Raw genomic sequence first — 14,971 nt, forward strand, 5'->3', positions numbered from 1 at the left:
AACTTATGGTCCAGATCGAGACTTTCACAGTTCACAGATCTCTGACGTTCGAGCCATTTGGAAGTAACGAAAGCTCTCAAATCACACCTTCGCTTGCTCTTAACCTGCGCTTCGCTATCCAGATATCCCATAACCATAGCCTCAATTTACTGAAAATGCCAAACCCAGCGAAGCTCATTTCTGAACCAGACTCACCGATAGTCCCACCCGAGCGGCCAAGGACTTTCAAGCGACGCATTTCTTCCGGTTTCAATACAATCCTGGCAGCCCTTCCCATACGAAGATCAAGCCCGCATATCAGTTCAGCTCTACGATCATGCACGTCACTCGGAGAAGAAGTCATAATGCAGCGAGGCGTTGCTGGCGCTGACCAGCAAGCTCCTCAACCCCCTCCAGTCATTCGACTGCAGGTACCACCGCTGTCTGAAACCAGCCAGCCCTGTCCATATGATGCAAGTGAATACCATACCTTCCCCAGTGTGGAACGTCGACGCTGCGATTTCTGTGGCATGCGGCCACCAAAGTCGCCCTCCAGCGAACCATGCAATGAATGTCAGTCCCAAAGCGCGCTCTCGCACATGAAATCAGCCTTCAGACGGAAGCCGGGTCGTAAGGTCAATGAGGAACCAGCAGTTCGAGACTCTCGTCCACAGCACAGTCCCTCATCCGAAGAATGTCCGCGTATAGTCCCTCCAGAAATCGCGGCGAAAAGGATAGGCAACCCACCACGGAGAGCAGCACTGCCTGTGCCGCGACCTGGTGCTATCAATCCGGCGCTGCAGCAGAGAAGTGCTACCAGGAGTGAAGACATTCCCCCGCGATCGAAAAGCGCTCTTGAGTTCAACCAAGTGAGGCCAATCAGTCCCGAACTACATTATCATCGTTACTTACGCAACTCTAAGGACTACCCTTACGTTCGGGAAAGTGAAGTATCGCAGCACTTGGATGCCATACGTGCCGGAGCCCCGAGTCCGCTAATCGATTTCGCCCGTGCTGCCCGTCGCAAGAAAACTTCGGATCCGACGACAGACTTCTCCGAGACGGTCTTCTATGGCCAGAAATTTTCAGCCGCCTTTACTAACAGTGCAGAGCAACGCCAGTCGTCGCAGCCTTCGCGCAGCAATCTGGTCGTTGAGGGCTATCTCGAAACCGGTGGACATGTTGTTGTTGAACGACCGCGTCCTGAGCAGCAAGCCAGCATCAATGCACAGCTGTATCATAGTAATGTCTATCCTAGACGCTCCCCAGAGCAATCAGGGCGACAATCCCGGGCTTCAATACGGTCAGCTGATAGTCGCCGTCGCACGAGACATAGAGACTCTGAAGATGACTTTAAGACAAACGACCAGCTACCGGATTTCCAAGAGGGTCCTGCTTACGATGAAATGCCAAGATTGCGAGGTGGTAGTGGAGGAGACGAAAACATTCATACTCGAAGCTGTGGTCTGACGATGAAGCAACTGCTACTTACATGTGATAGTCATGGTTATGACACTGACTCAGGTAGCGATGATTACTTGCCGCCAGCGAGGACTCCCAATATTGCCGAAGTAGCACGCGCTTTGAGGAGGGCACACGGTACATCTCGCCTTCCGAAAGGTATCTCGAGACGCGATGGATGTCAAGAGACACCACGAACGGGCAGATCCACATCTGGCGGCGGAGACGTTACCAATCCAGCAACCTCACGCACAGCAAGTTTCGCAGCTACATACCCGCAGTCACGCTCGATCTTCTCCTACTTACCACTGTTCGGTCTCGCCTCGATCTTTGCTCGCATCACAGGCCCTTCTATCGATACTCCCGCCGTCTCAGCGAGTCACACCATACAGCCCGTCACACTTCCTCCAACTGTCAGCCTTAGAGGCGGCGCCGGCTCACCTTCGGCTCTACGAGATCATCAGCGTGTTCCGTCTACGCTCTTCTGGCTCGCAGGTGGGAAGGGTAAACCGATCACCACGGCTAGCTGGAAGAGTCAGAAGTCCCAAAGGAGAATGGGCGGAGTGTTTGGAATGGCTCTCCACGGGCTAGACGCAGGCACCGAGTATGGATCAAGGAAATTTACAGGAGATAGCGGTAGAAGTTCTGAGCCTCCGCGTCATGTTGCCGTTGCCGCTGAAGCAAGCAAACCTGCCACGAAAGAGAAGGTAGAGAGCGTGAAGTCAGGCAGGTCTCACTCCTATAGGTCATCCTCATCATCAAAGAGTAGTGGCACAAAGAGCCACAGCAGTCATTCCTCGACTTCCCATAGATCCGCTGCCGCAGGTGACGAAGCACCGAGAGAGGTGCCCTTAGACCCGGTGCCGGAAGAAGCTGCTGCAGCACCAGCAGCAGATCTTCCTCCAGCTAACCCTGCAGCTGCAGAAGGCCCACCGACACAAGTACTAGCAGAAGACGCCGCTCCCGCCGATTCTGTGCAACGAGAGATTGTGGATGACGGTGCTCATGGTGCTGCACCCGCTCCGATTGGGAATGAGGCTGAGCAGGTGGGACAGGCGGCAGCAGAAGCAGAGGGAGGGGCTCATGAGCGAAGCGAAGGAGTGGTAAGGATATGAAGAATCAGGGTAATGGGTACCGTATCGCAGTGTTACCGTGCTCATATGAAACGAACTCTTCATGCTTGCGGTACCGCTTCCGACTGCACCTATGCTTTTCAATGCTGCCAAAACACCCGCACCTAGTCTTCAAACCTCTATATCGTACAAGATATCTACCCCACCATCTAACTCATCAGTCCATGAACCTGCTCTCCACTCAAAGTTGCCTTAGCAGCAGGTCTCTTCCCAGCCGCTTTCTTAGAGGTAGGCGCACTCGTCCTTCTTCCACCTGCCGAAGGCCTACTCGCACCCGCACTTCCACCACCCCTCTGCGCCTCAACAGCAGCCTCGTGTTCAATCTTGCTAACCGCCCTTGTAATCGCCATACTATAACCACCGATCCACTCACTCCAACTCTGCTTTCCATCGCTGTTATCAACGGCAACCTCCATAGTCGAGCTCATGCTTCTCTTCGGCTTCGGTGTTGTTGCAGAGGAAGATTTTGAAGCGGGGACTTTGGTAGTTCTGCTGCTAGACTGCTGTTGTGGTGAAGAGGCGTTGTTCTCCGTAGCGCGTACAGCAGCGGCGGCGCGTCGTTGCTCGAGGAAAGAACGCGCTACGTTTTGGGCGGCGGAGACGCCTGATTTTATCGTCTTTACGTCTTCGAGGTTGACGTTGGCGGGGATTGGGATGCGGTAGCTTCCGGATAGGGTTACTTGTCTCTCTGTACCTGCTGTTGCTCCGGGTGCGTCCCTGTCGACCTCCTCGACGTATTCTGTTCCGCCTCTTTTTGCTCCTTGGCTGCGAGGATTGAAGTGTTCTAGATCCTGTCGTGCCACCTCCAACTCGCCCTCGAGACGCACGAGTTCTTCATCCGCTTCCTCCTCTTCGTCGTCGCCAAGTTCCTGGACCCGGGAATCGCTTTCATTGGCCGTAGAACTAAGCGTGGGAATCTGCGCTGTAGACGAGGCTTTTCGCCCTTTTCCTCGTCGGCGAGGGGAGCGGCCAGGTCGTGAGTCGGGAATCGCACCGGCTTTGTAGAGCTCTTCTACCTTGGCTTCCAAGCCTCTGACACGAGACTTGAGCGCTTCGAGTTCGGAGGGCGATGGTACATCTGCTGGTGTTTTACTTGTAGCCGTAGGCTTTGCTGCATCTGTAGATGTTGATGTGGGCTCCTTGTTCAGCTTCCTGGGTTTCTTTTTCGGTGTCTTCGCTGCCGGTGCGGTAACGTCATCTGTGCTTGGTGTTGCCGCAGCCTTCTTTGCTGAGGATGCTGAAGCCTTTGTAGCGGGCTCTTTTGGCAAGACAACTCCGCCTGCGGACCCTGCTCTTCCCTGTTCAGTCTGGCTTGGAGTAGCGGCCTTCCTGGATCGTGCCTGCTTGGCTGGCGTTGAGGGTGTCGCGTTCGGTCCCGGCGATGATGGCTTCGACACCATTGTGTGAAGATGTCTTCTCTATTTGGGCTCAGGAATGAGATGTGCCAAACCTCTAACAACGCGCGTCGTGTCTATGGTACGCTTCCGCTCGGTTTGTATGATGATGAGTTGAGGCAACACCCATGGACTCGTCGATTTCCTAGCTCAACTAATTGGAATGGAACACTATATGCATCGCAAGACACGAAAAAGAAAGTGATAGCGTAGGCGATCGCCGCCAAAGCAAGATATCGAAGTTGGACACAGGCCGAGCACATCTGACGTATTGTGGCGCACGTACCGGGATCCTGCGTCGTGAACCCTGTTCGCGGCACGTCAACGGCGATCAGCTAGACGTTAGCATCGCTGCACCACATGCAAGGGAAAGGACCAGACATTTTTAGCGGTTTTCTTCCTCCTAGCCTGCTACAACGGGCGCAATCGGAGCAGTCTGCTACTGTATCGATAGCCCAGAAGCCTACATTACCCTGGCGTCCATCAGGTCTTCGGCATGGTGTGTCGTTGTAGACTGCAGCATCATGCAACAGAAGATCTACTGACAAAGACCAAGAACTCGCAGCCGTCAGGCAAGTCTCCAAACGGCCACTTGATTCCATCCTCCTTGATGGCATTCAACGCAGCCAGGGGCTCAGCATGATCAACCCAGAATGCAGTGTCAGCGCAGCAAACAGCACCTGTCTGATCGCCCTGATCAAATAAGGAGCCCGTAGGTCTAGCCATCTTGACGTAAGGAACTGGGGAGGACTTCATGATGCCGGGTACAAGCTCTTTGATCCCGCTCAAATCCACCTTCTCGATCCCATGTCCGAAGGCTCGCAGAGCAGCACTGATAGTAGCAGGATGAGATGAGAGGATTCCGAAACTGTGGTCGTGTTTGTTTTCGCGCAAATGAGACAAGATCTGCAAGGGTCAGTGAATGCTGGCGAAAGTCAAAAGTTCGTGTGAAGACAAACCTTTGTAGCCAGCCCGTTGCGCCTGAAATCCCGACCGACACATAGTTGAGTGACCCAGCCAATTTTGCGACCCTCGTAGTCCCAGAAAGTTGCAAAAGCGTGTCCAGCAAGCTTGCCGTCGACCGTAGCGCGCACCAGAACGCTGTCAGTTCCCGGAGCAAGAGACTGCTCATGAAGACGGTTCTTTGACATCTTCACAGGGCGTCCTACAAGGGCATTAGCATTGCATTCATTAGAGAAAGAAAATAATGTACATACCCGGCTTGCAGAAGTTACCAAATGTGCCCATTTTCTCTTCAGCAAGAGGACCCCAGATTCCATAGTCAGAGGAAAAGAGCTCAGCCGCTTGAGCGATCATCTCTTCCGAGACGTCATGGCCCCGAATCTTCTCCATGACAATAGTGCCGGACATAGTGTGGATGATGTTTCGTTTTCCAGCTTCGAATATTGTAGTTATGGCAGCGAAGGATGACGACCAAAGAACAGATTTCATAGTCCCAAATCGAACCATGGTCTGCATGCTTGAACCCATGACAACGACCCACCCCTGTCAGACCCTCACACGAACTCCACATCCACATCACAGTAATGGATCGCATTATCGCAAACGTGCGTCAAACATTGGAGTGTAGATACTTTCGAAATTCTTGTTGCAGCTTAATACATGCCAGTGCATACCATCCCTCTAGTTCCCTAATACAGATCCATCAAAGAGAGCTTGGCTGGGCCACGACAACAGACACTGATGGCGAGAGGAGATGATCGAAAATATGGCATATCCTATATTTACCGGATGTGGAAGGTCTAGGAGACGACCGATACTTTTGGAAACGAGCAGCGCCAAGGAACGGCATCGTAAGGGGGCATGCAGAAAGAAGCTCGTAAAACGTCCCAAGTCCAGCCACGGACGCCTTGCAAATCGCGCTCGGATGAACAGGGCTGTCGAAAGGACGATGATTGTGCAGTGATGCAACAATATGGGAAAACCGCCGAACAAAAACAGCTGTGATAAACAGCAAAGCCAGAAACACAAAGGACGCCACCACGCCGTCGGATATGCGTTGCGTTCATCCCAGATACAGCATCGGGGCTAGTCTCAATATTGATACGTCCACCTAAGACGCGATGGCGCGGGCCGGGGCACCTCCGCCTCCTCGGCGGTTGTTCTTAACGTTCTTGGTGGCCTTGGTGACAGTGCTCCAGCCATCGTCGTCCATGGCCTCAGTAGTAGTGCCTTCAGGTGCAGGAGCTGTGCTGGACTTCCGCCTCCATGAGCCTTGCTCAGCCTTCGGTGGGTCGCGAGTGACTTCTTGTGGCTTAACGTCCTTGTCGTGTACAATCTCTCCCTCGGCGTCCTCATCCTGGCCGGCAGAGTTACCCTCGTCCACCCGTTGGAGGATCTCGAAGTTGGACTTGGGCTTCTCCTCGCTATCATTCTCCTCCTTCTTTGTCGGCGTTGGCTGTGCTGAGTCTTTGGGCGCTGGCTTGTCTGCGGCTTCCTTGGCCTTCTTCTCCTCGCGCGCCTTGTCATCGGCTTCCTTCTTCTGGCGCAAAGCAAGTTGCCTCTTCTCCTCGATCTCTTTCTCACGAGCAGCGGTGTCGATGGGTCGGGCGGCACCGAATGGGTTGGGCTTGTCCGAAGGAGTGGACGCGTCTTGAGCTGGTTGAGCCTCAGAGACGGTTCGCTTGGCCAGGTTCAAGCGAGGGCGGCCGGCGGGTGCAGCGGCCTGCGGTGCCGGTGATGATGGCGTGCTAGCGTCGGGTGTGGATGTTGGCGACTTGATAGGCGCATCGGGGCGCATCTTGGATCGCCACTGGTTGTCATTGTCTGCCGCAGTAGGCTGCCTCTCAAATTGCGGTCGCTCCTGGAACTCACGGCGGGGCCCACGAGAGCCTTCAGTGCCTTGACCCTCGCCCCAGGCGGGGGACTGTCGGCGGCCCTCGCGGGGACCTCCTTCGAAGCCACCCCGAGTGCGGCCGCCTTCGCTGGGGGGAGGTGCAGCGGATGGCGAAAGGGGTCCTCGGCGCTCCCAGTTGCCAAAGTCGCGGGGCTTTCCGTCGCTCTCGAATGGAGGTGGGCGGCGACGCTCACCACGCTCGCTGCCGGCGTCGGATCCTGCGTCGAAAGCGCGGTCACGGCCCGAGCCGAAGCCGCCGCCGCGTCCGGAGCTGCTGCGCTGGCCAGGTAGATCAGGGAGGGGTCCCTTTCGAGTCCAGTCTGTGATGACGCGGGCTTCTTCGCGGTCCTTGGCTGTGACTTGTCAGTAATTGTTTGGGTGCATCCTGTAGGCACATGACGTACGGGGTTCAGCGACGCTGACACGGATATTCCTGCCCTGGAAAGATGTGCCAGACAGGTCAAGCGCCTTCTTCAGTCCATCGACGCTGCCAAATTCGACGTAGCCGAAACCCTTGGGCTTTCGGTCCAGTTTGTCCTCGACGATGCGCACGTTGGTCACCTCGCAGTCGGCGAAGAAGTCGGTCACGTCGCCCTCGGTGGCATCGAAGGAGAGGTTGCCCAGGTGGGCGGTGTACGGGGGCTTGGAGGGCATGGGGAGCGCCTCGCGAGTTGCGAATCCACGGTCGGCTGGGGAGTTGTTAGTATATGCGAATGCGTTGAAGTATGCTCTCCTCACCGTAGCTGCCAGCGCGGTCAGCACCGAAGCCGCTGCCGCCGCCAGAGCCAAAGGTAGGCCTGTCGCCTCCATAGCCAGAGCTTCTACCGGCACCTAAAAATGTGTCAGTCTTCCGTCATGTGCATGTTCGCGCTGCGACAGTTGGTGGGGTGTATTACCGGCTCCTGCAAACGTTAGTACATCTGGCCACTCCCTAGGCAGAATGCGTGTCACTCACCAGGCATTGGCGCGTCCTCCATTTCGTCGGCCCATGATCCTAGCGCTGCTACATGTCAGTCTTCTGCGCCCTCGAGGGCAGGTAGGCGGGGCGTACATTGGTCATTTAGGAATTCTCCCAGGCCCATGGTCTGTTGCTTCTTCTTGGGCGCTACAACACATCGTCAGCCATGGCTTCTTGTTTTGGGCGCGGTACAGAGCGGGGCAAAAAAGCCGGCTCGAGTGACGCCTGCAATTTGCGTGCGCACCACGGCGACGTACCCATGATTGCGGTTTGGCAGACTGTGCGCGAGTGGTTCCGGCGCGCTGTCTGATTCGGGTCTGGAGAGCGGTCTCTTGCTCTCGGGTGTGGTCTTGGTGGTTGCGGGGTCTGTGGTTGAAGCGTGTGTGGGGTGAGTTCTTGAGACTTTCCCGAACGGAAATCTTAAGCTCAGGCTGTGCGTTCGTTGGGCCTCGCTTAGTCAGCGCCTTTGCTTTTCCAACGGCGGCGAACCTTGCATTGTCATTACCCGAGTCTGGTCCACGACCTTCAGCCCCCATGAAAGAGCGATGAAAGCCAAACATGACCCAGACCAGGTCACGCAGCCCCTCGAGGTTGCCCGGCAAGCACTCTATATTGGTGGAGCCTCAGGTACGCACATGATCTTTTCACCACTCCACGTAGTCTCGCTTCACTGTAGTCGTGCGCTTCCATCTCACTTCTGCATAATCGTTGTCTTGTCAGCTTTTTCTCACCTCATGAATTTTGCCTAACCTGGTCCAGCCATTCCTGGTACCGTGATTGGTGCCTTCTACGGTACTATCCGCACGCAAACTCCGGTTCTCTTCTCCATCGTTTCAGGAGCGCAATGGTTCGCCATTGGCAGCACGTTCTGGGGCATCCGCACGTCAGTCCTCAACCACGCTGGCTTACTCAACTGGTGGAACCTCACTCGCGGGGCGCCCGTCTATCCTCGCACCGACCTTAACCCAACCACGTCTGACAAGGTTCGCGCGTCAGCCCTTGCTGGTGGACTCACTGGATTCAACCTCGGCCTCCTCTTTCGCGGCCCTCGAAATGTCATCCCTGGTACCATCATGTTCACTCTGTTCGGCTGGGCAGGACAACATGGGTACAATTACCTCGACGCCAAAAACTCCAGCGAAATCCAGGAAAGAGCGAGAGGTGAAGCCAAGCCCAAGGAGAACTTTATGCAAAAGATTGCAAAGAGCAAGTGGAGTCCTATGCAAGTCTTGACCGATGACGACTACGAGAACATGATGCAGGAAAAGCTTCTTCGGGTCGAGGCCCAGATTGCGGTAATTGACGACAAGATTGATGTATTGAAGAAGCAAGCGTTTGAGTTGGAGATGCAGCGGAAGATGAAGGAAATGCAACAGCAGGAACAAACCAATAAGTGAGAGGATGACTTTCTAGTGGTGCACATCGTAGACGTGACACCTGGAATGCGTTGTGTAAGATATATTTCATTTTTCTTTCTTGGTGAATTCCTCTAATCTTTCTTTCCCATTGCGCAACTGATGATCTTGCTCGTTGTTATCATCATTTCACCAAATACTTGTCTCACCCATCGTCCCCCTTCTTCTCTTAACCCTCAGTATTATCTATACATGTGCGCTTGACCATCTCATTCCGCTCCTTCATTGTGCAAACTCAACGTCTTCAAGTTGTGGCTCGAGTATGGAAGTCCATCACAGCTCCAAGTCTCGCTACGAGCGAGTCCCTACATGTCGACGGCCTCATAGCTGACGTTTAGTACCTCCGCAGTAGCTACGCATTACCATTACTTCTTGAATACCCAGCGTAGCCTCCGCTTTGCTCGAGGCTTCTCAGCAGCGATAGACCTTCGTTCTGAAGAACGGCCATCAAGCACTGCCGCCGCCTCCTCTGAGCTCGTCATCACTCTCACCACCATCACTCTCGCTTCCCACCGGCGCCCCGACCCTCCGCCATCGCACAACAAACACTCCAAATGCAAACGCGCACGCCCGCGCACGCAGCGCTCTCACCAGGCACCCACGCGCTCGCCTCCAAACCCGCCTTCACTTCACCTCAGGTCCCACCCCACACTCCACACCATCTCCCCAATATATAGCACTTAAATCCCCAATCTTCCATCAACAAGCCGCCTTGGCTGAAGTTCGAGAGGAACGACCAAAGACAGGAGCCCGCAACCACAATATTAACGGCTTCCGAATGGTTAATCGGTCCAGACCCAACTCACCCAAGATGCCTTGTTCGATTCCCTAGTCTGCCTTTAGGAACATGTGGACCCTTGAAGGATACAACAGACAACAATGTCCAGAAACGAAAAATCAGCCATGGTTAGACGTCGTCTTCTATCTTCGGATAGAAGATGCTTTTTTGCTCTTTTTTGCAATGTTTTTCACTATGTTCTACTTTTTACTCTTTAGGTATATTTTACTTAGATGCATAGAATCTAGCATTCCCTACATACATTTGCGTTGCGCAAAAGCTAGAGAAAGAACAAGAGGTGTAAGATGGCTAAGAAGGACTTGCTTTATAGAGACAGCAATTTGCAAGAGACTTAATATCAATGCAGAGAAGCTTTACTTTTGAATTTACTCTTTGCGTCATGTGCACATAGCTAACGCGACGTACTCTACTGCTTGACGTCAATTGGCTTACCGCCCTGCTCTCCACTCTTCAAACAACTCTCTAAGATTTCTAGATCCTTCAGCGCCTCCTCAGGGCTCTGCATCTCATTCCTCTTTCCCTGCTCCAAACTCTTCGCCCAAGCCTTGATCTCTTGGCTCACGCCGTTGCCCTCATCCGGGAACTCCTTCGTCTCTGGGTCTTTGCCATCCCTGGTGATAGTGACCTTGCCGCGAGCGACGTGAACTGTGCCCTTCTCGCAGGCAACCAGGTACTCAGAGCCAGTGTCGGTGGTGCCAAAGCAAATGGATAGAGTACCAGAAGCATCGTTGTCCAGCTGCATAGTGGCGTTGAGTGTGTCGACAGGTGGAAGGTGCTTCTGAAGCTGCGCGGTGAATGCGCTGACCTTCTTGATCTTTCGGCCGCCACCTTGTAGCAGAAGACGCGTCGCCGCTACGAAGTGCACGCCGCCGTCAAGCACGAAGCCGCCCTGGTGATCCGGCTTCTTGCGCCATTCCGTCTCGTAGTACTTGCTGCCCGCCGATACCATTGCGGCAACACGTACGCGGAAGGTAAGGATGCGGCCCAGGGAAGCAACCTGCTCAGAACCCCAGACGTAGGAGTCGATGAAGCGGAAGTTTTCGGCTACAGTATAGACTGCAGAGGTGTTGGAGGAGTCTTGTGTCCATGTGAGCAGTTCGCGGGCGGTCGCTAGATCCTTCGCGATGGGCTTCTCCGCAAAGACATGTTTGCCAGCTGCGAGCGCTTTCTTGATGTAGTCAGGTTGAGCGAGGATCGGTAGTCTGAGTTGCGATATGTTAGCAAGTTATGCTCTGCACTTTGTCAAGCAGTATACGTACGCGATGACTACGCCCTCCACATCATCCCTCTTGAGTAGGTCTTCGAACTTCTTGCCATCCTGGTCATCGCTGTAGAGTTCGACGTCGGACAGCTTCTCGGATAGAGCCTTCGCCGACTTGAGTGATCGCGAGTAAACTGCTTTCAGGCTCAATGACGGGGTGTCTTGAATGGCGGGCAAGTGTTCTTCTTTGGCGAAGATGCCGCTTCCGATGATAGCTACGCCGATAGACATCTTGATGAATATTCCGCAAGTTGACGGCACAGGAGTTCCTGGAAGATCTTGTACAGCTCACTTCCCTTGAGATATGTAGTCCCAGTAACGGCTGTACTGCGGCTAAATGGCAATTGTAGTGGAGGAAATAGTAGTTTCTTCCAATAGCATCTACGCCATGACCCGTCGCGGGGTACATGTCGCTGCCCCACGATGGCGATGACGTCGGGCACCATACCGAAATTGGTCAAGGGCGATCAGCTCCACGGGTTGCCGACTTTGTCGCAGTCGGCCTTCCATCAACATCGACATCGTACAACGCCCATCGCACATCTATTAAGCTTCCTGTCCGGCATGATCGACGCGACTTTCATGCATACCATGTCGCGCATTGGACACGCGATCATCACGCGTCTTGTCTTCGGCAGTTGAAGCGAAACGTGAAGAGCGCTCTACATTCGCGCATGAACGCGTATGCTATGCTGACAACAGTCACAGAAGGCAGCCTGGATTACTGAGAGTCGTCGCAATGCTTACAGAAGATGTGCGCATTCGCACCCAACGCGCAACATGCCAACGATCGTATCATCTGTTCCAGGGTCAGGCACCACACGCGCCATCGGATCTACCTGTCTACCTCCACCTCCCGATAACATAAAACGGCCTCAACAAGACAGCACTGTGGCGCACCATGTCATCACATCACCGCGTGGATATGCTTGTGATGGTGTCTTGGCAGATGTCAATGTCCAAAGCAACTGGTAGTGGCTGAGACGCGTCCACAACCAACTATCGCCGGCTGCATCGATAGATATGCTGCCAGTCAGGCATGATCTCCGTGTATTTTCGGACACTGGGGTTCTCTATGACCGCGGATTTTGCTTTCGCTGGGGCGTATATATCTCTGGGAAGTTCCGCCATACTGAAACACGTTGCGTTGGACGTCGCGTTCGGCTAGCCCTGGTCAGGCTTCGGCAGTCAAGCCCATGCAAGGCGTCGATCGACGAGCATGGTTGGAATATCGCTCTGTCTCAAACGCTTCAGCGTAGTTTCGTTAGTATCAGGCTACCCTTGATGCCTCGAGCCCTATCGCAATGCGGTCATAAGAGAGGTTGGCCCAAGGCACTCATCATTCAGAGCTGGCCTCGCTGTCCTACTGCTGCTGCTTCATTCATTATACATTTTAATTACTCCTTCTCAACGCAGTGCGTTCGAAAGACTGCCGGCAGTCAACTACATTCCTTCCATTCCCGTTACCATTCTTTCTCTTTCACGTTCGCAGACCTAGGTACCACCAAGATGGGTTTCGGAATTCTAGAAGACCGCCATATGGCAGCTCCTCCGGGAACATCTACCATCAACGACTCTGAACCTGCCCGTAGGATACATCCGTCAGAATAGTAACACGATGTCACTAATCCCTGTTCAGTAGACTCAAAGGTTGACTTTAGCGACGTCAAGCGCGATGGCGATGTTATCCTGCAGCCGCAGCCTTCGGATAGTCCCAACGATCCGCTTAACTGGTAAGAAATAATGAAATCCCCGTCACGATACATTGTCTCACGCGCGACAGGTCACCGAAAAGGAAGGAATGCATCATGATTCTGCTCGCTTTCAGTTCCGGTGTCACAACAGCGTAAGCATCGAAGACACTCCATTGTTCCCACAAGCTGAGTCTCCGCCAGTCTTGGACCCATGGTGACACCCGCACTTCCACTCATCGCCATGAAGTACAACGTCAGCATCGATATGGTTTCCAGTTTGATCATTGGATTTCTCGCCTTTTGGATCGGTTTCACCACGTTCTTCACGGCTGCTGGAGCGAACATCTGGGGCAAGCGACCCTTCTTCATCATTTCCACCGTGATCCTTCTTGCAACGAACGTGTGGGGATTCTTCACCAGGGTGTGTATCGAGAGATGAGCTACACCGGTCTTCGTTAACGAAGTGCAGTCCTTCGTCTCTCTCGCTGTCATGCGAGTCGTGCAAGGTATTGCATCAGCACCCCTCGAGACACTTGTCACCTCCGCAGTATCCGACATGTACTTTGTCCATCAAAGAGGTACTAGGATCGCAGTTTGGGGCTGCATGCTAGCCTCTGGTGTGCTTCTCGGGTAAATTCCTCTCCACCCAGTTCATCGCATCTGCATACTGACCCAGTCTTAGCCAAACAATCGCCGGCGCTATTATTCAGAACGTTTCTTTCGAGGCAACGTTCGGTATCTCTGCACTGATCTTCATTCCGATCCTCTTCGGCATGTACTTTTTCGTCGTCGAGACCACCTACTATGGCGCCCGACCTACTACGGACAAGCTTGCCGTCAGTGAGAAGCACAAGTCCGTTTCTTCTGTTTTCGAGCTCGAAGAGGAGAGAGAGCCATACCGCAGCCAGCTAGCGCTCTTCCGTGGCCGCTTGTCACAAGAGTCATTCTGGAAGAACGCGTGGAAGCCTGTGCCACTCATAGCATTCCCGGCAGTGCTATTCAGCACTATCGTCTATGGGTCTTACTTTGTGAGTGAACCCCAAGAGCTTTGCGCGAGACATCCACTGATTTTCTCTTCCTTTCTAGACCTGGCTCCTCACCATCTCCGTCCTCTCCGTCAACATCTTCTCCGCGCCACCGTACTCGCTGAATCCAGCACAAGTCGGTCTTACCAACCTACCTCTCCTCGTTGTCGCACTTATCGGCTCGCCCCTGTCCGGCTGGACAGCCGATGCTCTCGCGAAGTTCATGGCCCGCCGCAACAAGGGTGTCTTCGAGCCGGAATTCCGCCTGACTCTGATGGTACCTGCCGTCATCTTCGCCACAATTGGCTTCCTCGGCTTTGGTATGAGCACTTCTGCTGGCTACCCCATCGTTTGGCCCTTGGTATTCATGTCCATTCACTCGCTCTCCGTGCCGTTCGCGTCGACAGCCAGTCTGACCTACGTCATTGACTGCCACCCCAAAGATGCAAACCAGGCTTTCGTCACCATCAACTTCACAAAAGCAGTGTTCACCTTCATCGCAACAACCTACGCGAACGGCATCATGGCCAACATCGGACCACGCGCAGTGTTCGACGGAATCACCGTCATCAACCTGGGAATCTGTGCGCTTACCATTCCGGCGTATGTGTTTGGTAAGAGGTTCAGGAGTTTGGTGGCGCGGAGCTCATTTGGTAAGAAGATCTCTGGCTGAGAGCTTGGGCCGCGCGCCTCCTACTGCGACGACAAGGCATAAGTTCAAAGGGATGGTGATGACATATGTAGTTTCATGAATACACACAGTCGTTATAGAATGGAATTGTCGCACATGCATCGTGTATATGTTGAGAATTGATATACTTGTGCTACTAGGGCAGACTGGTTCGCGTTGGGTTGCTTGCAAAAGAAGCTGCAGATTGTGGGATTAGACGTCGTGACTCTGAACGCGTCCTGCACTGTTTAACTTGTACACGTGGACATATCCGGCTACTCAGAGGCGACGAGATGTAGTAATTTAACTTTTGTATTTGAAGAGA

At 53.8% G+C, this 14,971-nt stretch overlaps 6 protein-coding genes across 6 annotated transcripts; 2 read left to right on the forward strand and 4 right to left on the reverse strand.

The window, feature by feature from the left end:
• Positions 1-2,722: 2,722 nt before the first annotated feature.
• On the reverse strand, positions 2,723-3,973 carry J4E86_002242 (uncharacterized protein; the record flags this gene model as incomplete). The annotated part of the gene is made up of 1 exon (XM_051442802.1): positions 2,723-3,973. The coding sequence occupies one exon, from the start codon at positions 3,971-3,973 to the stop codon at positions 2,723-2,725; it is 1,251 nt and encodes a 416-aa protein (XP_051306390.1).
• Positions 3,974-4,489: 516 nt separating this feature from the next.
• Positions 4,490-5,338, reverse strand: J4E86_002243 (uncharacterized protein; the record flags this gene model as incomplete). Its single annotated transcript, XM_051442803.1, has 3 exons — positions 4,490-4,873; positions 4,927-5,132; positions 5,185-5,338. The coding sequence occupies 3 exons, from the start codon at positions 5,336-5,338 to the stop codon at positions 4,490-4,492; spliced, it is 744 nt and encodes a 247-aa protein (XP_051306391.1).
• A 703-nt stretch (positions 5,339-6,041) lies between these two features.
• J4E86_002244 (uncharacterized protein) lies at positions 6,042-8,043 on the reverse strand (the record flags this gene model as incomplete). Its single annotated transcript, XM_051442804.1, has 6 exons — positions 6,042-7,177; positions 7,229-7,513; positions 7,563-7,655; positions 7,780-7,824; positions 7,876-7,929; positions 8,040-8,043. The coding sequence occupies 6 exons, from the start codon at positions 8,041-8,043 to the stop codon at positions 6,042-6,044; spliced, it is 1,617 nt and encodes a 538-aa protein (XP_051306392.1).
• A 284-nt stretch (positions 8,044-8,327) lies between these two features.
• J4E86_002245 (uncharacterized protein) lies at positions 8,328-9,179 on the forward strand (the record flags this gene model as incomplete). The annotated part of the gene is made up of 2 exons (XM_051442805.1): positions 8,328-8,409; positions 8,542-9,179. 2 exons carry the CDS (start codon positions 8,328-8,330, stop codon positions 9,177-9,179), a joined length of 720 nt encoding a protein of 239 aa, XP_051306393.1.
• Positions 9,180-10,402: 1,223 nt separating this feature from the next.
• Positions 10,403-11,488, reverse strand: J4E86_002246 (uncharacterized protein; the record flags this gene model as incomplete). Its single annotated transcript, XM_051442806.1, has 2 exons — positions 10,403-11,198; positions 11,256-11,488. The coding sequence occupies 2 exons, from the start codon at positions 11,486-11,488 to the stop codon at positions 10,403-10,405; spliced, it is 1,029 nt and encodes a 342-aa protein (XP_051306394.1).
• Positions 11,489-12,796: 1,308 nt separating this feature from the next.
• On the forward strand, positions 12,797-14,649 carry J4E86_002247 (uncharacterized protein; the record flags this gene model as incomplete). The annotated part of the gene is made up of 7 exons (XM_051442807.1): positions 12,797-12,845; positions 12,897-12,990; positions 13,041-13,103; positions 13,153-13,372; positions 13,421-13,581; positions 13,634-13,979; positions 14,038-14,649. 7 exons carry the CDS (start codon positions 12,797-12,799, stop codon positions 14,647-14,649), a joined length of 1,545 nt encoding a protein of 514 aa, XP_051306395.1.
• Positions 14,650-14,971: the final 322 nt, after the last annotated feature.

The sequence above is a fragment of the Alternaria arbusti genome (assembly GCF_024043155.1).
Source record: "Alternaria arbusti strain BMP 1465 chromosome Unknown scaffold_2, whole genome shotgun sequence".
NCBI lineage: Eukaryota > Fungi > Ascomycota > Dothideomycetes > Pleosporales > Pleosporaceae > Alternaria > Alternaria arbusti.